The sequence below is a fragment of the Cephus cinctus genome, unplaced genomic scaffold, assembly GCF_000341935.2.
Source record: "Cephus cinctus unplaced genomic scaffold, Ccin1 Ccin1_scaffold0577, whole genome shotgun sequence".
Lineage (NCBI taxonomy): Eukaryota > Metazoa > Arthropoda > Insecta > Hymenoptera > Cephidae > Cephus > Cephus cinctus.
Genome location: NW_014333226.1, coordinates 604,339 through 626,800, shown reverse-complemented (window position 1 = coordinate 626,800; position 22,462 = coordinate 604,339). Strand labels below are relative to the sequence as shown.

The window sequence follows — 22,462 nt, the reverse complement described above, 5'->3', positions numbered from 1 at the left end:
ACGCTTAACTTTTCCTCCAGTCTCTTATTGGCTGCCCGCAGATTCTGAACCTCGACCTCCAAGGGACGTCCGTCGACGAGTTTTCTGCGCTTTCCAGATTCTTTCGGATTCAACGAATTCGATTTTAACTTCTGTATTGTGGATTCAGCTTCGGCCAGACGTTTCTTCGTGGCTGAAAGCTCTCGCCGATGATTTTCCTCTTTCAATAGTTCAGCCTTCGTGGACGACGACGTCGCGTCCGACGGAAGTCGTGAAGGTGACTGAGAAAGTCTGTATAAAGGAATGTCACTTTAGAAGTTAGACAATTGCGTGTGAATAGCTACAGGGACAGTAAAACATCTTGTGCAATGTTTACTGTCCCGTATTAATTCGTAGAATAGCACTAAAACGGATAAAACTAAAATTAGAACTATATTGTGGCAATAGTCATAGATAAGTCACGTGTGATGAACCAATGTTTGAGGTGCCGACAATAAATTTTTTTGTTTTTCAAAAACGGTTTTTTGAACGAATTTATGAGTTTCCGATATTTTATTTCTAGCAAATAAAAATGTTTCAATTACTTTTGCTATTACATTATTTTCACCATATCTATAAATAATTCAATACAAAGTAGCACAATGCATTATTCTTTCAATTACTGTCGAATTGCGTCATGTAAAATCAACCTAATCAGTTATACATTATTCCACATAGTATACAGGTACGTTCATATATTACTTTTTTAAATAATAATATCCATGCATAATAAATCCAGTAAGAACAGCGAACCAAATCAGAACTAAACAGTACAGCAGACCCGATGCGTACGTCCCATCTAAAATAATAGCATTGAGGAATGTGACAAGTTAAAAATGCTGATCTTTCTTGAGCAAAAAGTGACAGGATGGTAAGAGAAGTTCTAAGAAATGCAATATCGATCGGCGAAAATGCGCCTGAAGTGCCGCAAACTGCATTACGCGAGAGCAAATTGAGTTGCTAGCAAGACTATCCTAGCTGTCTGGTTCGCTATTGGTTGATAATAGCGTTCCACGATACAGAGTACGCTGTATATATATATACTATATATATACACACACACACACACACAGGCCAGAGAGTAATCAAGCAAAAAGCACCAACAGTTTTTCAAGAAGCGATTAAAAATACTTGAAATGCACGTAGCAAAGGGTACAATCCGTAACTGAACCACGGTTGCGGTTATTAAATTTCATCCAATGGCACCGACTGATTTTTGCCATCGGCCGAATGGTTCAATTACGGAAAATACCGAAAGACACAAGCCTATGATCCATTCCTGTGCTTACCTGATTTTCAGCTCAGAAATAATCTGCTGGTGTTTGGCAGCCTCCATATTTCGAGCTTCCCTCACCGCAGTGTCCAATTCCCTCCTCGCCATCCTGGCAGCTTTTCTCTCCTCGTGAAGCTCAGCTCTTGTAGCCGCAAGATCCTCTCGCATCCTACGTGCACCTTCCTCGAGCCACTGTATTGTTTTTCGAAGTCGAGCAGCATCGTCACGCCTAACGGTCCTGGCAGCACGTTTCTGAGGTCCCTCCGGATATATCGGTGGCTTCTTTGTCACTCTGACTTCTTCACTCCTCAACTCATCCTGAGGAACTTGTCTCAGTTCGATATCACTTTCGTCTTTTGAGACTTCTTGGTCAATTTGTGGGTCACGGGTTGTGACAGGAATCGACGTTACCTTGGGTACAGTCCTGGAAGTTTCTTGAGATTCAATAATCTTAATTGATACTTGGACCACAGGGTCTTCTTTTCGTTGTATCTTAGCATTAGATCCTAAGTCTTCGGGTGGCCTCTTCAGAGACTTTGGAGTATCGTTATCTTGGACATTTTGCTCCTTTATTTTTATTCTAGTGCTAGTTTCTTGAGAGTCGGAAGAAGTCGGGCATTCTAACCCACGTGTCTTATCATTGTCTTTAGACAATGAAGATACTCCAGGATCATCCGAAGTCTGTGGTTCGCTACTCTTCGGTATATTCAGTCGATCATCATCCAATGGAGGCTCCATCGGAGCGGACGGAGCTCTCATAGGAGAATCAATGGTGGGTTTTTCGACATGGGAACTTGGGACCAACGTCGTCGCCAGGGAGGAACCACCTCGTATTCGCATGGGGTTCCCATTCCCTACCTGGGACATCCGTGCCACTTGCTTATTGCTTCTAGCATTGTCCTGGGGATGTTCACCATGTCGCGGGGTCTTCGTGGGGATCTCCGTTTTCGTGGACAGAGGTTCCAGCTGTCGTTTCCTAGCCACGGGGTTCGATTCAGTCCGGGCTGGAGGACGGCGATTACCTCCATCAGGAGTCTCCCCAGTCGTTAAACTCGTCTTCGTTGGGTTGACGGTGTCTCCCGCTGAGGGGTTCATCATCGTCTCTGTGAAAAAAAGCACAATACCAAAAGCTATCATTAATAAACTCCTCACAAGCGAAGATCCATCATGATCTATAGATAACTGTATTCAAATGTCTTCCCACTAGACCTGACTTTCCTACTACTATAAACGTACCATGACTAATAGGACCGTTAAAAATCACTCTGACCAATCCGTCTGTGTAAACACTTAATCCCAATGCAAGAAAAACGTAGATGGCAACCGGTTCCTCGAACTCAACAAAAATAACTTTATCAATTAAAAAGTATCACAGTTAAATCACTGCACACGATTACGTGGCCACTAACGTCTCTACAGACGTGAAACCAATAACCACTGCAGTGCGTATGAAATTTCCAAGGAATGCAAACAAGGTAAATATAAATGATACACGATTGACGTAATGTTGCAAGAGCTTCTTAATATAAAAAATTCAGCAACAACAGCCACGTCCCGATAAACACAAGATTCTCAAAGATGCGTAATTGGTTCTTGTAAAACAGTAAAAAAAGATTACTTTAATGCTAATCGCTCGAGCGTTAGACTTCCGCAAAGTCAACTGAGACCGTCCGACAAGGAATAGTTGAATGTTTGCAGCGCCAGTTACACCGGAGGACGTGGGAAAGTAGACATGCCTTTGGTTCGTTTTGCTCTCGTTTCAATATGCTTTCTTAGTCTCGGCTTTCGTAACGACACCGATACGGAAATGACGCCATTTGGTTTGTGATTCTTCGGGGAAATAAGTTCAGTTTCACAAGGTCCTACGCGTAAACGGTAAATATACATACGTATAGACATACACGTGACGCGTGCTTTAGAAATGGGATACGCGTGTTCGTAAAGATAATTTAATTGATCCGAGATGAATGGACCTGGTCGGTGTCTTCATTCGCCTCATTGCACATCGTAAAAAAAATCATTACTAAGTAGTGCTCACAGGGGACATTATTCAATCGTTTTATGGACGGGTGGATGCTTAAAAGAGAGCGAATCTAATTTACAAGTCTCCTATACTGGATGAAGAAAAAGGAGAATTCAATTCGTCATGCCTATCAGAACGTCGACCATCTTCCACTTGGTCGATTCCTTCCTCGTTCCAGCAGCAACGGAAAAGTTTCGGCAATGCTGATTTATGGAGAGCAACTGTTTCGTCTAGAAAGAACTGACGGAGAAAAATAGGCCACCCTTTGATACGACCTCGGCAGATTATAAATAACCTGCGCCATGAGGATCCGCGCGAAATTTATGAAGGAGCTATTAGTCCAAACGTCATGGACCTTTGGTAGCAGATGGTGAACTCGTCGATACCGTAAACCCAAAACGATCTGTGAACTAATTTATAAATTTGACAAAGAATGTAATTAAAGAAAAATAAAAAGGGATGGACGGTCAACTATTCGAAGGTCCAGGTGAGCCCGACCCCGTGTGACTTTGCGACATTAAGCACCCGAGCGTCGCGGTGGCTGACTTCATGTCGGCATCGCAACGCTATTCATAGCCGTGGCCTGTTAGCCGCGCCCTCCGATGGTTCCCAACTTTCGTGCTTGAAAATCGAGCAATTTTTATATACGAGTACATTCATGCACCACGAGGTTACTGGAGTCTCTTGAGTTATACCGAATGGAAATGTTTGTATCTCCCTTCGTTTTCATCCTTTCTACACGAGACTGGAATAACGTGATGACTGGAGACTATTTTTCATTAGCTATAATAAAAAATGCGTCTTCTTTTTTTTTTCTCAACGAATCTTTCCTGAAAAACAACAGTCTCGAGAATAGCCCGTTAATGCAAAAGAATTACGGATTGTATAATATATATAAAGAACCAAAAAAGCTGTTAGCTCTTGACCAATACCGACGGCTCTTAACGTGGGTGTTTTTCAATCGGCATGATTATGAACGTGCGCAAGCAAAAAAAGTATACTCAGAGACAAGATCGATATTTCTGTATATAATTCGGGTATCTCACGAATCGATTACGCTGGTGCTCCTAATAGTCTTCCGATTCAAATTTGTCTCTCCAAGACACAAGATAATTGTAGTACTCTCCATCTCAAGAGAATCGTTTCAGAGGAAAATGAATATGGTGATGGTTGCATCAAGAAAACAGCAATGTCGGTCAAGATCGATGTAAGATGGCGTGGGTCGTGGTACACGGTTTACCAACTGCTGGCTCTAACGAGAAAATAATCGAGACTTCATCGCGTCTTGATTTATGGAAATCGAAACAGGAGAACGAGGATGACACCTCAGCGTTTTGCAACCGTGCCAAAGACACCTACAAGATAATATGTATTATAAACACCCGATATCTTTGTAAACGGCAGGTAATGATAATTATTGTCAAGCAAAATTATCAGGTGAGAATTCGATTGGCAGCGATGACCTTTCGAAATATAACACGGTATGCGTCATCCGGAACCCTGTGGCAAGTTTCCAAGTCGTCGCATGGCGACCGGAGATCTAAAGAGAAAAAAAGGAGAAAAAAGACAAAATACACGTCCACTGAAATATTATTCAACGCAGATGATCCGCGTCCGAGCGTACGTTATTTCGCGACGCTCGGACGAGACGTCCCTCGACTCTAAATAAAGGACGGCGACGTCTATATACAAAGTGTACGCATGAAAGAGAGACCCATCTATGCTCATTCCTTCCCTAGATAAGAACTCCAACGCAAGCATCACGGTTATGTCATCAGAAATATATGCTGGTGCTGCATTCATCCATCTACCGAAAAGACCACGAGAGCAAAGCGACACGGTTGTTGACGCGGATGTATAAACGCCGTCTGAATATAGGGATGACAAGCCGGCATGAAAATAGAAGATGTTCCCAACATCTGTACTCAGACATTTGAGACTCTGAAGTCTTCCGAATCGATAATGGATCAATAAGGATTCACATACCGGGTTATTCAGTCCAAACGTGTCACCTGAAAAGCTGGCGCCTCCATCGGATTCATATAACAAAACCACACTCGCCTGGTGCATTTGGGCTGAATACCCTGGTACCTATGTATATCTGATTCGATACGCATTCATATACACGACAACCTCAGCTCTCCGTATCTTTCATGAGTATCTGCCAATACATTGGAAACTACAGCCATCAAATTTTCCATTCTCGATCATACAGAAACTGAAAGTAGCATTATACATGCAAAATAAATGAATTTCGAGTTGAAAGACTGGACAAACTTCTGCAACTTACGTTCGTGTCCAAGTGCTTTAATTCGTTAGTAGCAAATACAAGTGGTAAAAACTTACAACGGTACAATCATTTGGATCGTTATTTATGCATAGACTGAATAATACGAATGGTGTCTGTTCTATTAATATATGAAAGCCAGGATCTAAAAAATCATCACAACTTACAATACAGCATCGATAACCTTCCATAAAATTATCTTCGTACCCATTAACGTCACATAACGAATAAGAATCCTAGCGAGCCCTCCCATGACACTTACCGTTCTCGTAATGACAATTGAATAAATCTGTCGGTCTCGCGACGTAAACAATCGTTCTCGCGCGTAAATCGAATCGATCTCCGGCAGCAGGTCCTCCTCGTGAGAGACACCGTCACTAACTAAAGTCCAAACTAAACGCAAACTGCCAGCAGACACATCCTCTTCTTCTCTCACACTTTCGTACACCAGATCACGTATGTGGCGCCCACGCACCCGCTTACTGCGAATATACACGTATGTGCCTATTTCTATGTTCTATACGCATCAACTAAGTGAATAAATTCGTGCCAACTACCATCGAGCAGTTTTAACTAAACTTCTTCACGTTGTACAGTCGTATAAAAATAATTTTTGCCAGCGCAGAACATAGAAAGTGAAATTTGTATTACATGGAAAACGAAAATTAATTCATTCCGATACGTAATCATTTTTATACGCGAAATGATATATATATATATATATATATATATATATATATATATATATATATATATATATATATATATATATATATATATATATATATATATATATATATATATATATATATATATATATATATATATATATATATATATACGTATGATGTATGTTGAATAAACCAATATATCGTGCCTTTCATCATGGCATAACCTCCTCTTCGTACACTAGGTAAATTGATACCTTTCAGCCGTTAGATTGATGCCGTATTGGGTGTAGGAGCATTCTTTGGGTGAGATACGTGTGGCTACTGTCTGGACAGAATATCGGAAACGGAAGATACTGCCCTACAGCAAAAAAGAAATAAGCGGAGTATACTCGTACGATCGATCGTACCTAGCGTAAAGTAACCTCGAGAACACTTGACAAGAGTTGAGATTGCACATAGAGCTATAAAGTTTCTTCTGTGTTAAAGCTCGCATGTGGCCGAGGAAGGTGCGTGTACGCCTAGATCGCATATTACGTCGTGCACGCTAACCCGAGGGAAAATACGCATTAGCACGAGCGAACATTACACACTATTAATATTCTGGCTTTCCTTAAGCTTCCAATCAACAGCCAAGTTTCTATTCTTTAAACGAATTCACTGGAGATTCTTCTTGTGATAGAGATGTATGACCAGGGTTGATGTACCTCGGGGTATGTTGAATACCAGCTACTGGTAGCACCAGCTTACCAGGAACTTTTTTCAAAGTCGTATATATACCGTACTGTATGGATATGCTCGGTTACCATAGCCCGTTATGTACTCTGGTACACTTTGACCTCAGTGAACAATGGGATCGATACGCTTCTGGTCTGATATTCATGAAGGTCTATACTTGGCACAAGAAAAGTAGTTTTAGTTGAAAATATTCCTAGTTTACCTGAATGCCGGACAGTCCGTTTCGTAATGCAGGGACTATCTTGACGTGCCGTATCGTAGCGCATTAAAGCGGTGCAATCACCTTGTCAGCGGGACACCACTCAGCCTCTTGGTGAAGTGGTATGTCCCAGTTTTAAGTTGAACCCGCACGTCGTGAGCACGTTAGAGAAGTGGTGTTCTTTCCCCGCTCTTCATTTCATGCTTGTAGTTAAATCGAAGCGCCATCAGGTAACCTAACCTAAATCGCGTTAATCCGCGTTGATCGGCTTAGCCAAAGGACTCGTGGCAGTTGCCCATTTCAGAAGGATGCATAAATGTAACAGTGGTTGATTAGGTTCACTTTGACAACTAGGAAAAATATAGTTTTCTTTTTCTTTAGTCTTTATGCCCCTTCGCTCTGAACTTACCTGTTCTCTGCCCCCAGTACTCTTTGAGCGCCAGCGGCATGGAAACTTGACCTAATGCTCCTTGCTGGACGTGGTCGCCTAGTAATTTATGAAAGTTCCTATACCCCAAGCTGGGCAATTAACAATTTTTCCACCCCGTTCCGCCTACCAAGACGAACGGTACTCGAGATCTTCCTTTGGACTCGGATCGATTTTTCATACAGCTGAGAACAAACACTGTATAATTTACGAACGCAGACTACGAAAAGTCGAGCTGTCCGATTCAGTATGTATGTATGTGGACAGTGAAGATTTTCGAACGATGATATTCTGCTCAGCTGGTACATCTGGGTAAAAAAATATTTATGCTAAATACCTATGCACAGCATCGATAGCGTCATTAAGAGTTCTTGTTGTAACTTTGAGGGTAGATGGACAGAATGCTGCTTCTCGTAGGAGTAACTCACCCTGGCGAAATCAGTAGCGTCGCGACGACCTCTCTCACCCCTATCGATCGACGCCTGTGCAGTAAGCAACCCGGCACAGGCAGCTCACCGGAAACCATCGCCATTCATCTCGGACACGGCACCTCGTATCATTCGTAGTGCGTGTGCGGTACGTGGAGTAACTTCTATCGACGACTGTTTCTCTGTTCTGAGGTAGGTGGATTCGTGCTTCCTCAGTCAATTAAACATCACTAGTTTCATGTGCGTGAGCGCACAGTAATCATAACCTGTGGAGAAGTGCAATCGTGTAAAAGGAGTTGGATGTCTATTATAAACAAACCATTGAAAATAGTTTGCTTGGAAAATGGGCAGTTACGGTAATTAGAAAGAAATTTAAAGTAAGAAAAAACATTTTTTCTGTCTTCTACGAATACAAGATATGACAAATGTTTCTCGCATCTCTATTAATAAATGCAACAGAGTGTAATTTTGCAGAATACAATCAACAGAAACAAATAAACATTTACATGCATGTATTCTTTACATGCAATACTGTGCAGACTAAATATATATAAATTTGACAAGAAGATATCCTATTTAATTCGAATAATATGCCATATTACAATAGGTTTGTTCTCGTTACCTACACTTTTGAAAAAGTGCAGATTCTCATTGGTCACTTTAAAATGTCATCCAATAAGAATTTGTACTTTTTGAAAAGTGCAGAAAGTATAGATAACGAGAACAGACCTTGCGAACAACGTGTGCAGTATTACGTACGGCCTCGCCAGTAAATTATTTGAAAAGATTAAAGTTACCAAACCTCAGTGACATAATAGATACTTCAGTCATTTCACAGTGAGTCATGGGTTGATTGTTAAATAACACACTAGGTTAATAATACCGTAGAACTCTGGTTATGCCGGATTTTTATCCTCCATTCATACTCGAACCGCAAGGACCAGGAACGCTCAAAAACATTTTATGAGGGTTCCGCCTCTCGCTTTCTCCCTTTTACTTCGCACGAATGAGCCTCGTTTTTTCCCTAGTCATTTAGAGCTATTGCTCCCGAGTAGAGCTCCCATTCTAGATACGGCACTGTGACATGGTGCTACGGATGGGCCGCTAGCACGCGAATGTCAGTTGTACTTATACGGTGGCAGACTTACCATTAGATAACTCCGGACTTGTCTGACCAGACGGTAACATAGAGCGAATAGAGGTTAGGGAGAAGAAGGGCGAGTGCTAGAGAGTCATACCATAGACAGTAAGGAAGAATAGCCCTGGCATTGACGAGAGGACAGGTCCAGGCGTCTAGGCCACCGTAGTCTCTTGTGTATTGTCGTGCGTCAAAACATATCTGGTTCTACTTATATCCGGAGCGTTCAACCATATGGGAATTTACAAGTACACGAAAGAGGCCGTTAACGTCTGTCGATACGAGCGACAAGTGGCGGGCTTCGTTCAAATAAAATACATAAAAAATAAACGGAAAGAAGAATGCCTGTGGATACTTGGAACTTGCATAATTATACATATATCCAACTTCAGCTGTGACATAGTATCACTGTATATGACATACGAGCGATTTGAGAATAATCCAGGATAACACGTATATTCAAAAGTCATCCTGAACATGTTCTAAAGACAATTTTCTGTACTATTGGGCGATTTGATCACGACTTTCGGACACCACAAATCATCTGGGATTACTACGAGCCAAAGTAACTCGATTTGAAATTTATGTAAATTGGAACAATGTCAATTGTTTTTCCATTCATTAACTTAAATTTAATTAAAACAACACCCGAGCGCTGAGAATATTATTATATATATGCGGTACATTAGTATTCTGTATGAAAGTCTATTAAAAATTCAAAGCCGTCTTTCATCGACGGTCTTTTACTTTAGAAAGTGCAAAGTCTTTAATTACATAAAGGGATCTTTTAATGTTTTTTCTCATTATTTCGGTTCCGCATTTTAATTGCTAAATGTATCGAGGCTCTGCGATGTCAATGGGAATAAAATAGCATTTAAATCCAGGTAATATCATTCAAATGATCGTAACAGCAATTTCATTAAAACTTCCCATCAAGGCTTGATCAGCGTGACGTTACGACCTCGATTTTCATTGAGTATTATTACGCGTGGCTTATTAATTCCTCGTCCTCCGTTCTTACAGGATATTAAGCAGCCCGCCACCCCTCACCGCCATTGCCTAGGAAAGGAACGGCAACCCTGGAAAGTTATTACAACGAAAAACTTCGACTTGAAAATATGAATACACATTCGAAGACGTTAACAAGAAAGTGAATAATCAACTCGAAAATTCTGTACAATCATGTGTAAACGATGAGCATCTCGCCCTAAATGAGGGAGCAATGAAATCGTAAAGTAATCGCGTAAATATTACCATTGACTGTACATTAAAATCAACCATGAAATAAGTACACCATTTAAACCGTACGCAAATAATAACGTATAAATAATGGTGTAAATTAAAAAGTGATACTAATTAATTAACATAAAAAGGAAGTTTAGTTTTGTCAAAATGTCCGAAACCGAAGCTAAGTCGGCGTCACCAGTGCCACCGTCTACGAACACTTTGCCGACGGTGCAGACGCCTGTTGTTCAGATCGCATGCCGAATGCTACGTTCACCGAGTCACGAGAGCGTTACTACCGATTTGTCGTTATTTAGCGTTTCCTCGATCACAAGTGACGTGAAAAGTGGAAACCGATTAGTTGCCTTTAAATCTTACAGTGATATGCAACTAGCAGGTCGTGGACCATCCCCCAATCCGGATAATCGTCAGATTCAAGGCAATAGGTAATAAACATACAATAAGTATAAAAACAGGAAGTTATGACGAAATGACTAATCAGTGAAACATAGTGTTAGGTACGACTGTATTATCATCGTGGATCATTTGTCACGGATGGCTCAATCGAATTCAATGTGCAATTAGTGATAAGATTAACAGCTACACGTGGCTAATGTTATTATTTTTCTTTTAGTATCCTTCGGAGAATACAAGTTTTAAAATCGTACGATGAAGAACAGTCTCGATCGATTGGTCGTTCCGTATTGATAGTGCAATAGAAATGTAAGATTTAGAATTCAGTAAGAATTCGCAGAGAATTTCGAATACGTAATCTAATCGTCGATATTTTTCGTTAGCTACGTTCTTGGTTCAGGAAATTCAGTTTATTAGTGACGTGCGATCGTTAAAACTGCCGGAGCACGTATCGAGCCTTGCGGCTTGTACGTTTCGGTAAATACAGTGTCTGGATGGATACGTATATGTATACCATACATTATATAACGATGGTCTATTCATTAAGGGAGTTTGTCATGACTCAAAGTGTCAATTGCCATTGTAATTAAGGGGACTAATTTAGTTCTGAAAATAATTGTAATATGCTTGATATCAATGCCGGCGATCAATTTTGTACTCGTAAACTGGATCGTGTACTGAGTATACAAATGATAATAGATTACACTGTCAGGATAATATGCTAAAGTTTATGGACGTAATTGCGAGGTGATAATTAATTAATAAGATAATTCTTTGCCATTAGGTCAGCTGACATTCCGGAAATACTGTGGTTCGAGGAGGAAACAGAACTGATCCGCAGCTGCGGCGCTCTGTCTTCTGCATTGGGACTGCAAAAGAGTTTCAGTACCAGTGACGTGTCTCAATTACCAAGTCCAGACGCCTCTGGGCCTCGAGGTCTCCGATCAGCTGTTTCAGCACTAGCCCTAGATTGCGCTCATAGGAATGGTCTTCTTCTGGAACAGGCAAGACTAGATCACGCCTCGAGATCCTGTAGTACCTGGGTTGCAGTGGGGGATATCGCCAGTACTTCTCAATTACCTAGTCCTCATGGTGGTGCTACTCAACAACCACTAGTGACACCACATCCACCACCGATTCCCTTTACCGCCGCCGACCTGGTCAGATCAGTCAACAAGAAGGTTCGGCAGAATTACATTCGTCGAAGGTTAGTTATCATTTTTTATTAAATCTTACAGTAGTAACAACAGACTCGTATAACGTGGCATCTTGCTGCTGTAGATACGGAAGAGTATTGCATAAGTATCATAGCTTTGAATAGGTACAATATTTTGGATCTGTCCATTTGGAAAGCCGGAAGAGATCGCGTGAATAAATATCGTCAAGGTCGATCCTAAGATTCACCGTGAAGTGAAATTGATTTGCTCCGATTGTCGATCGTAACCGAACCAATAGAAAGCTGCTGTGAGAGATCGGCAAGCTAAATAGAAAAATAAAATAGGATGAAGAAATATAAGAATATCTCTTTCGACAGATTGCTGACCACGTACAGAGCACTCGAACGCCTATCCCAGAGTGAATTCAATCTGGACAGACTTGAAGCGGCAGCGTCAGCAGCACAAACGAGTCCAGGAACGACTCTGGCAGTACCTGGAGCACCACCTACTTCCGGTTCCTCGGTTTCTGGTCGAAAGGGAAGAAATCTTCCTCTAACGGTTAGAGACGTCGAGAGAGAACGGGGAAAACAGTTATCTAAATACGAAAGGAACATGATGATCTTTAATTGGCTTCATACTCTGGACGACACGGCCGTCGACAGTCTTCAGTAAAACATCGCCTCAGGATCCTGATGGAGATCCGATGGAACTAGTTCTCGTTTCCTGTGAAAATTGAAGAAGAAAAAACAGCAGAGATATAGCGAAGCACGAGGGCTTCAGAGTCTCCGTCTAATTTCCACTGTTTAGATAATGCACAATTCAACAACGGAAGCTTTCGCGTCGCAGATCCTTCGTAAACACCATATCGTCTTATCGGAGTTACATAGAATTACATTTTATACCTGTTACAACTCTTCAAGATTTCCATTAGCCTGATATTCACCTATAAACAAAGAGACCACTAGATAAATGAAAGAATTTTATTGAACGCTCAATGAGTACCGCGACATTTTCTTTCTTCTTTAATATAAGCTCCAACAAAGCTTCAATCATTTATCGTGTCACGGAATGGCCATCGTCGTTTTTCCTCAAGATATCAACTTTCATGGATAAAACCGGTCTCGTACTGTTCCTTCATAATAGAAAGCTTAATTATAAATTTAAAAAATCAGCAACCGAGAAGATAAAGGCATTAATTTTCAATTAGAAGAAATTTCCAATCACATCGACAATAAACATAGTTGACGAGTAAAAGGGGGAGTAACGGCGCGAGCTACAGGAAAGTAGGCTCTATTAACTGAGTGTACAACCATCAGCTACAGGAAGTCATTGAATCATTATTTATCATTAATATTAGTCGAAGATTACGCATAGAAGGTTTTTGTGCTTCGTACATGTAAATATATTCAGATCTAGATGAATCTAGGTTATTAAATGGTGGCTGGTAGTCCCACGTTTTTCCACGATTAAATCGTATTTTTAAGCTGAGATCTCGTACATGTCCGTTAGTGCGAATGCATCATGTATACATGTATGTACCGAGTGTGAATGCGTAACAGTGCACCCGTGTAAAAGTCTCCAATTTATCTAAATGATCGTGAGAAACCTTTTGCCAGCCTCGTCCCAAACGGAAATGGAGTGTGCCAAGTATAATATCAAGTGTATAATTCTTATCAGAGAACTTGCACCATAGATCGTTACGTTTATCGTGAAATTTGTTTACGATAAAGTTTTATAAGTACAGATTATATTTGTATTATCAGTACGCGTACCTCATCTTAGAGCGAGTCAGTTATCTTTTATTCGTAACAGAGTTCTACAGCACCGGTCTACACGTACAGGCTTCAAAGATGCGTATTACGTACGAATGATAACGAGTGAGCAATTTCCGATTAGGTGTTCATTGTTCGTACCTTAGATGATGTACTCGAGATAGCTATACACTATATAGATATAATATATATTAATTAACACTTTAGAGAATTATTTAAAGAAAAATCAATGTTTGGAGGTGCTAAGAATTGATACGAATTAAGTTCGTCTGATTTTAAAACAGATTGAGAGGCATCCGTCCCTTCTCGTCCAGTGACATTAAAATATATCTTTCCATTGAGCATATCCAATCTCTTTTTAAGTAACGTATAAGTGACATTGTTACATAAGTTACGCGTTGCAAAGCGTACAATTATGTCTGCGCATATATCTTACTCCAGAGATGACAAAATATTGAAAAAAATTACGGCATTATTCAGGTTGTTGGTAAAAAAAATTGTAACTTGTCTCTGATATAATTATTTATACTTTTTTCACTTCGACATGAAGCTTATTGACGAGAATAATTTAAAAAATGAAAATCTTACGTGGACTCATCTACGACAGAGAAATGGTGTCTCGGGGATCTTTTGGTAATTTTCTTAGATCCTTATTCAATTCACGTATCTTCCTACAGATAATGATTCTAACGTAAATAAAGAAAAAAATAGGATTTTAAAGGATTACTGAACTTTGTACTTTGTTACGGCACATTGACACTTTTGTGAACGCGTTTAGCACCCATCTGTAATATATCGATGTTACCATGCGATTGTTATTAATTCTTTGCAATCCTCAAGACACCCTGTATACATGTTAATTATTGTATAAAACATAACATTCAAATCGTAATGCGTGTTCCTATCAGAGCCTTAAATGTTAATGCGTAAACGATTAACAATTTAATAATTGATATAGGTACAGCTATCACAGTTTGTTTCAATAACAATACTTCCGTGTTGTTATTGATACATGAAAATCATCGTTACAAGATAATTGAATTATTGGACTACCGTGTTAACCTTAAAGTTTTTCAAACTGAATAAAAGACACAAGTAGTTTTCTTATTTTTAATATTTTTTTTTTTCATTTCAGTATTACAATCACGGACATCAATACTTACAACTCTTTGTTAACGGATACCTTACATTAGCAGTTAAGTCCTAATAAAAAATACAGAGGATATATATCGTGTACGTTTTCTATAGTGTGAAAAATAAACTCACCACGCCCACAATTTTTCTTTTCTAGAGCGAACAAGTTTTAGAACTCTCCTGGGAATCCAATTAAAAGAGACATTTATGGAATCGAATAGAACAACTGAAGGATGTCGCAATTCAGGTAATTACAGCGTGACTTGATAATGTGCTCCTGAACGAAAGCAGCAGGTGATTCAAATTTATAAAAAATGTAGGAATCAAACAATTTATTTAATCGGACTCTGAACCCGAACTAGCATCTGATTCGTATTCTCCGACGTTGATGGTAAATTTGTACTCTTGATCGCATCCCAGGTAAGCGTCGCTCATGAAGTACAAAGTATAGGAATGTTGACCTGGCGCAGGGGCAACAAAATCTAACTTAACTTTGGCCTTTTGTTGAAGAGTTAACCTTTTGATAGATAACAAAGAATTTGTCTTGGGGTCTCCGATGACGACCCACCAACCCTCTTCTCTCTTCTGTGGGAAGAATGGCGCAACCACCGGTCCTGTCACTTCATCCTCTCTTTCCAATTGAACGACAACGTTAACTGTACCACCACTGCGCAGCTTATCTTTATCTTGAACTTCATAAGACATTTCAATATTAGGATAACGATTGCAGAATTTGGCAACGTCAGCCATTTGCGAATCTGTCAATTGTAGAAGCCTATTCCTGTCATCATCCTCCAATTCCATGACATCAAAGACAGTTTCCACTCCTTTGTCTGTACAGCGTTTTATAGTGTCCCCTGCGAAGTGTGGTAATTGCTTCAAGTACGAATCCTTAGACCACATGGCTTGTGTGACCATTTGAGCCAGTTCCATGGCAGCAACAGCTGGTGCCAACCAACCGGATGAGCTGAGGACATCGACGCAAGCTTGAATCAGGCGTACGGCCTTTCCGAGAACAAGTTCTGTATCCTTCTGTAGTTCAGGACCCAGTTGAATCCTTGATAAATGAGCTTGCAGTAATAGCTGTGCCTTCACGTGTGGATCAGCCATTCTGTTGACTTGTGGAGCATGTGGTAATCTGGCTGCTAAACTTCTCAGCAAATTTTCTTCTCGCTGTCTTACAGGAACGTTCTCGTACTCAGCAGCAGCTGAGATGATCTCCAGCAGACCTCTGATCTTTGTTTTGTTATTTAGAGATAAACTGAATAATTCTATAGTGGCATAATTAATATAGTAGTACGCGGCTATCATGCCAAGATTTAGCGGCAGTGTGTCCATTTCATCTTCAACAGCGACGCATTTGGCTTGTTCCAAATCACTTAGAGTACTCTCGACCAATTCGGATAAGTGGTCTGACAGGTGTCTGTGTGTCACACCCTGTAGACCATAATAATTTGGATTTTGAGTTAATCTTCGATACAAGAAGGTCCAGGTCAAATAATCAACGGCGTCTTGCTTGTTCTCTATAGTTTTTGTTACAATCTCTGCATTGAAGTGATCATGCAGTCTATGATCCAAGTGACTTTCGACGGGTAATGGTTCGTTTAGAAACTTTTTAAAGAAGTCCTTCTTCGAACTCTGACAAAGTAAGACACATTTAGCGTCGTCGTCTTCCAGGGGTCTATTAGCGCGCGAGACCATTTGCAAAACATCGGTTATAGGATAATCCTCGTAAGCGTGCGTTTTCCCGTTATAACACTGAGTATCCATGACAATAACAAGATGAGAACTAATTGACAATCCCCAGCAGAGATCTCGCGTAGCCACTGCCACTTGTATAGCACCGCTGTCAAATAACTGTTCAACGAGATGACGATCATCGGCCGATAGACCTTCATGAAGGTAAGCAACGCCTTGTGATAAAGTCTCCTTCAGAGTTTTGTCGCTCATTCTATCCAAAAATGGTTTAATATCAGCTTCTTCGGCATGGAAAAATTTAGATGGCTGCCCTTCCGCAGCTGTGAATGTGAGCAAGTCGATGGCTGTCAGCCGTGCCTGTCTTCTAGTAGGTACAAAGACTATGGCTGGTTTATGGGGTGCATGACGCAATATAGCATTGTACACTGGTTTCGCCATGGCGGATAGTCTTGATGCATTGTGAGTAATATTTACACCCTGGACGTGAAGTTCCAACGGGATGGGCCTAACGGAAGGATGAAAGTTAAAGGTTGCTGCTGCCGGAGCACCTAGCCACTGTGATGCATCTTTGGCATCTGCCAATGAAGCTGAGAGTGCTACTATCCTGGTTGGTTTATCCAATTGAGAAGAGATGTATCTTGCTCTGGAGCACGCAACTTCCAGTACTGGTCCCTCTTCACCGCCTATCAGCTGTAACTCATCCACAATAAAGAGTTGAATATTTTGTACATTTTTTCTTTGTTTCCATCTACGAGAAAGTACGTCCCATTTGTCTGCTGTTGTAATGATAATCTGTCCTTTAGCCAGAAGCTTCAAATCCGTTCCGGTTTCTCCAGTCAAAAGAACGACTTTGCGACCAAGTTGTTGATTGAATTTAACAAGCCAATCCGCATAAACCAATTCTGCCAAGGCTTCTTTACTGACCATATAGACGCAACGACCTTCAGAATTCTGTGTTAATAAACGCAGAACAGCAAACTCTGCAATAGTAGTCTTACCGGATCCCGTGGGAGCCCCGATAAATACGTTGTCATCGGAATTATACACCGCATTAAATACTTGCGTTTGAATTGGATTGAACTGTGGGAACTTGTCAACGTATAAATTCTCGAACTTAGAATTCCGCAAAGCTGTGATGGGCAAAGGTTGTAGGTCCAATAACTCAGTCGGCGGGAGATTCTTCTCTGGCAAAATCAAATGCCGAAAACTTACTGGAAGTTGAGTCTCAGCGCCAATCCATCTGTCTGACACTACTCTCAGGAAATACTGTGGTGGTAATGGTTCAAAGACTGGTACGAAAAACTTAATAAGATGTTCATCACTCGCGTATTTGGCTTTTAGCAAGAAGAACTCATGATGCAGTATCACTTCAGAATCAACGTCCTCGACTAGTATCCAAAAAGCTTCGGATGCACCGTGAATCTTTTCGTCCCACTGAAAGTCAGGTGTGATGGTGAGTTCAACGCGAAGAGTAGATCTGGTGATAGGTTGAATATGCGTCGACAATTCCAATTTAGGAAACTGGTGGATATACTTGTAAATTGTTTTTCCTAATTTTGGTACTCGAATCAATTCACCGATCTCATTGGGCCCCAGGTCATAGAGACGCTCCCAAGGGAAGTTCTTCTTTTCGATTTTCTTAACAATTTCTTCTGGCATCTTTCTGAATTGTCTCAGTGGAGACATGGACTGCCACATTCTTCGATCTATCATCTTGCACAATGATAAACACTTATCTGCTAACTGAGCCCAACCGCGGAACAACACAATTTCGAAGATTGCTCTCATCAATCGAGATGCTGACTGAGTCACGAAAACCATGTCTGACATTAACGCAAAACCTTCTAGCTTCAGTTGCGAGATATATGCTTGTAAAAGCACGTTAACCTTAGCACTTGGTTCTTCAATGCTTTCCTTTATCGGAATCGGCACTCTCTCCATGAGTTTCTGCAATTCTAATTTCTCTTCCTCGCGGACGTTGATATTCTTGAACTCACTCGACAGCGAAAACACCCTGAATAGTTCTATCTCGCTCAAAGTTCTTTTCAACAGTTGATTGTATGTCGACATAGTTTCGTGGGTGCAGTAATAATGAGAAGCAATCCTTCCCAATTCTGTAGCCTGGAAATTTCCTGACTTCCTGTCGTATTTAATTAAACCACTGCGATCCAATGCAACAGCCGCAGAATGAATACAGTCCGCCCTGTGCATTTCCAGGAGAGGATCCTCCTTAAGCTTGTCATGACTTATTCCATACAGAGTGGGACACCGTAGCATTCTGATGTAGAGATAAGTATAACCGAGCCAAGTGACAGCGTCTCTGATGTTCTGAATGGTACCAAGAACAACCTCAGCATTCAACATGTCAGACATTTTGGTAATTAATTGTGACTCGATAGGAAGTTGTTGATTAAGGAGTGACAAATAGTACTGTAATTCACTGTGATTTGTTATAAGAATACCCTCGCCTTTGGTGTCGTATTGAGGCCGACCAGCACGTCCTAACATTTGCAGAACATCCAAAGCACCAAGTTCAACCCATCTACCTTTTTCAGGATTGTAAACCTGCGTTCCTTTAATTATAACTGTATGAGCTGGTAAATTAACACCCCAAGCCAGAGTAGCCGTGGACACCAGAACTTGTATATGCCTGTCGGCAAATAAATCTTCAACTAGAGTTCTGTCAACTCTCGTCATCCCGGCGTGATGAATAGCGAATCCATAAGGAAGTAAATCCTTGAGTTCTTGATTCTTTACTTGTTCAGCTTCTGTTCTCAGGACTTCCATCGATGCGGAACCTTCCCTTAGAAACTGACCCAGTGTATCTTTCTCCAAGCACATATCGCGGATTGCTCGTGCAGTCTTTCCAGTTTCCTTTCGCGAATGCACAAACACCAGAACTTGATTTCTGCCAGCGTGTTCCATTGTCTTTTCGTACACAATCTCATTCATTACTTGGAAACGTTTGAGGGCTTTCTTCTCAGTTACACCAATGTATTGTTGCTCCAGGGCGACCGGTCTGAAACTGTTGTCGAAATAGAATAGTCCTGTCTCCGGTTTAATTCGTAAAAACGCTGCTACATCTGGGTAATTTGGCAAAGTAGCGGACAGGCCAACCAGTCGCACATCTTCTTGAGTAGTTTCGATATTCCTAATCGTCCTGGCAACCAACGCCTCTAAGACTGGACCTCTTTCGTCGTGTAAAAGATGAATTTCGTCGATTATCACTAGCCGAACGAGCGACGTGAATGTCTTCTCTCCACCTTTTCTTGTAATGATATCCCACTTCTCAGGAGTGCAGACAATTACTTGGGTTGCTGCTATTTGTTCTCGGGTCAACTGGTGATCACCAGTCAACTCGGATACGGTCAAATTGTACGACGCCAGCCTCTTGCCGAAATTACCGACCATCTCTTGTACCAATGAACGCATTGGGGCGACGTAGATTATTTTAAACTCGTCGGCGTTAATAGTACCGTCGGCGTTTATGTGTTTGCCAATCTCACGCATCATACATAACAAAGCAACATTTGTTTTACCAGCACCTGTAGGTGCGCAGAGTAGAAGATTTTCATCGCTCTCCAAAGCTGTATGGTGCAAGCGACTCTGAATCCTGTTTAGTGTCTTGAAGCCCTCAAAGGCAGGCTGGACGTATTTCGGTAGTTGCTCAATAGGAAGCAATTTCTCGTTCTCAGTAAATGGCTTTGGTTTTAAGGCAGGAACGTGAACTTCCTCGTATCTAACATAGGAACAAAACAAAAGTATTAAAAAAGAGATTACTGTGAACTATATTATTTGCAAAAGAACAGAAATACATGATTGTTTTTGAAAGTATCAACACACACCCTTTTCGTTGTTTTCTGAAACTACCATCTGGTAGCTGACATCGTTTATTAGCCATAAAATGACTTCCTTGCGCAAATACTAAATCTTCCAAATCGATTAGGTTCCTAGTACCCTGAACTTGCCCACCAGGTCCACCTTGATCTTCATTTTCTTCTCTCCTTTTACGTTGAGCTCTGGCTTCCATCGTATCATCATTCTCATCGTCACCCTTGCCAGTATCCAGTTGACGTAAGATCTTGGCAAGTGCGGGATCATCGTTCATTTTATTACGTATCTTTTGACGTTCGGATTCCGATTGAGACGACGCCAACATTGTACAATATGCAACTATTAAAAAATTATTAATAATAAGAAACGTAAAAATTCAATATTTATAGGAATATTAGGAATAATTAAACGAATATATATTACTAAATTTTTACTCACTCATGTGCCTATATTTTTTAAGTTGTTTGATGAAATCAAAGCAATCATAACCCAACAAGAGCACAAGTTGATTTTCACAATCTCGATCATCTCCAGCATCCCTCAAAACAGCTAATACTTCAGCAGCTCTTGCTTGTGAAACCATAGCATCATCATATATTCTACTCAGCCTTCGCTGAAGCCAATATGCATCAATATCCAATGGGTGCAAAGTTTTTTCTTTTTTCATTTCCTCGGCACCACCAAGCTGGAGAAAATATTTATTATGTTATGTTAAAGAAGAAAGCAATATTTACAAGTGTTTTTAATTCTATCTATAAATCAATCTACTCACATTTTCAGCATGAATGGCTCTGTCATCATTAGCTTCTTCACCTTCATCACCATCATCATCATTATCTCTTACTTCTCCATAAACATCTTCATCGTCTTCCTCACTACTTTCCTCAAACTGAACATTGATCCCATAGGTTTCGTCAATATTTTCCTCATTAGTGGTACTCTTTTCATCGCTTCCAAAGTCTGTTATTTTCTTTCCTAAATTCACTAATAATGCAAATCTCTCTTCTGCCAATGATCCAAGCAAAAGTTCAGTTTCTTTTTTCTTTTCCTTTTCTTTGAGTCTGTCATTTTTCAATACAGCCAAGACCTCATCAGCAGCACCACAAAGAATATCTCTTGGTTGATCACCCAATGCTTCTTGAATAAAACTCAATAATACTTCATATGTTTGACGTGTTTCTTGAGTCTTTGGACGATATACAATTCCAACCATTTCATCAACACCCTCGGAAAGCAATGTTGCTCCCTTCATTCGTGCAAAATCATATTGTGCTTCATCACGTTTCTGACGCCTGTATAATATGATTATTACATAAGTACTGCACGTCAAAAACAGTTATTATAATAAATGAGAAGGTATGTACATACTTTACTTTACGCTCTTCAGCTTTTCCCGGTTTAGTACGTTGTGCTCTGTCACCCATGCGAGTACCATCAAGTTTGCCCACAAGGGACATAACCTCACCTGTGGCTTCATCTCTGCTACGTCTTTCTATTAACCGAACGTCAGCTTGTAAAACGAGATTGGAATTCTGTAAATACAATATTCATGAAATAGAATCTTCGAAATACGAGAACATTTTGAACTAATACAATTTGTTAACCTAAACGTTTGGAAACGTATGAAAACAAACTGAACATACGGCATAAATGTATCCAATTTTCGTACAAATAGGATAACAATTGAAGTGGAGAATCAGAAAATGTCAGCACAACTTTTTTTTAAAATAATTTAATATATTTTCTTATAATTACCGCTTTATACTCGTACTGGAGCTGTCTCGCTGCAGCATCCGCCATAGTTGCGGCGTCGTAAAAACTGTCATGGGTACTGCCTACCTTCCGTTCATGAATTCAAATGGTGGGAAAGGGGGCAGCTGCGCAAGACCCAATTGGACACAAATGACCTTTTAATCCAAATTTTATCCAGTTTTGAAGAGATGAAAAAGAATTAAGTACGAATGATATCTTATTGTAGTTTATTATATGTGAATTTACATTAGTTTAGGGTAAGACTGATTAGACAACGT

The 22,462-nt window shown here is 40.4% G+C and overlaps 3 protein-coding genes and 1 long non-coding RNA gene across 11 annotated transcripts in view; 1 reads left to right on the top strand and 3 right to left on the bottom strand.

Annotated features, from left to right (window-relative positions):
* Window positions 1-6,019, bottom strand: part of LOC107268683 (janus kinase and microtubule-interacting protein 3) — a 43,127-nt gene extending 37,108 nt beyond the window's left edge. For all 3 annotated transcript variants that reach the window (XM_015741706.2, XM_025085962.1, XM_015741707.2), the window contains exons 1-3: window positions 5,864-6,019; window positions 1,308-2,394; window positions 3-270 (exon numbers count right to left, since the gene is read on the bottom strand). In XM_015741706.2, the coding sequence (XP_015597192.1) occupies window positions 3-270; window positions 1,308-2,389 (1,350 nt within the window). In that variant the 5' untranslated portion in view covers window positions 2,390-2,394; window positions 5,864-6,019. The remainder of the gene's footprint in view (window positions 1-2; window positions 271-1,307; window positions 2,395-5,863) is intronic.
* Window positions 6,020-6,453: 434 nt separating this feature from the next.
* LOC112494498 lies at window positions 6,454-8,165 on the bottom strand. The gene is made up of 3 exons (XR_003059984.1): window positions 8,062-8,165; window positions 7,616-7,941; window positions 6,454-7,446 (listed from the first exon to the last, which is right to left on the bottom strand). It is a non-coding gene; the product is annotated as an uncharacterized LOC112494498 (long non-coding RNA).
* LOC107268663 lies at window positions 8,112-14,991 on the top strand. 6 transcript variants are annotated; one of them, XM_025085955.1, is made up of 5 exons: window positions 8,226-8,253; window positions 8,880-8,898; window positions 10,223-10,869; window positions 11,622-12,044; window positions 12,372-14,991. In XM_025085955.1, exons 3-5 carry the CDS (start codon window positions 10,592-10,594, stop codon window positions 12,664-12,666), a joined length of 996 nt encoding a protein of 331 aa, XP_024941723.1. In that variant the 5' UTR covers window positions 8,226-8,253; window positions 8,880-8,898; window positions 10,223-10,591; the 3' UTR covers window positions 12,667-14,991. The 6 variants fall into 6 exon arrangements, with proteins under 6 accessions (XP_015597146.1, XP_024941723.1, XP_015597148.1 ...); XM_015741660.2 differs by lacking the exon at window positions 8,880-8,898 and having other exon boundaries at window positions 8,112-8,253; XM_015741662.2 differs by lacking the exons at window positions 8,226-8,253; window positions 8,880-8,898 and adding an exon at window positions 8,304-8,438.
* On the bottom strand, window positions 14,863-22,310 carry LOC107268657 (putative U5 small nuclear ribonucleoprotein 200 kDa helicase). The gene is made up of 6 exons (XM_015741651.2): window positions 22,188-22,310; window positions 21,801-21,964; window positions 21,205-21,724; window positions 20,871-21,117; window positions 20,444-20,771; window positions 14,863-20,337 (listed from the first exon to the last, which is right to left on the bottom strand). Exons 1-6 carry the CDS (start codon window positions 22,230-22,232, stop codon window positions 15,237-15,239), a joined length of 6,405 nt encoding a protein of 2,134 aa, XP_015597137.1. The 5' UTR covers window positions 22,233-22,310; the 3' UTR covers window positions 14,863-15,236.
* Between the last annotated feature and the right edge of the window lie 152 nt (window positions 22,311-22,462).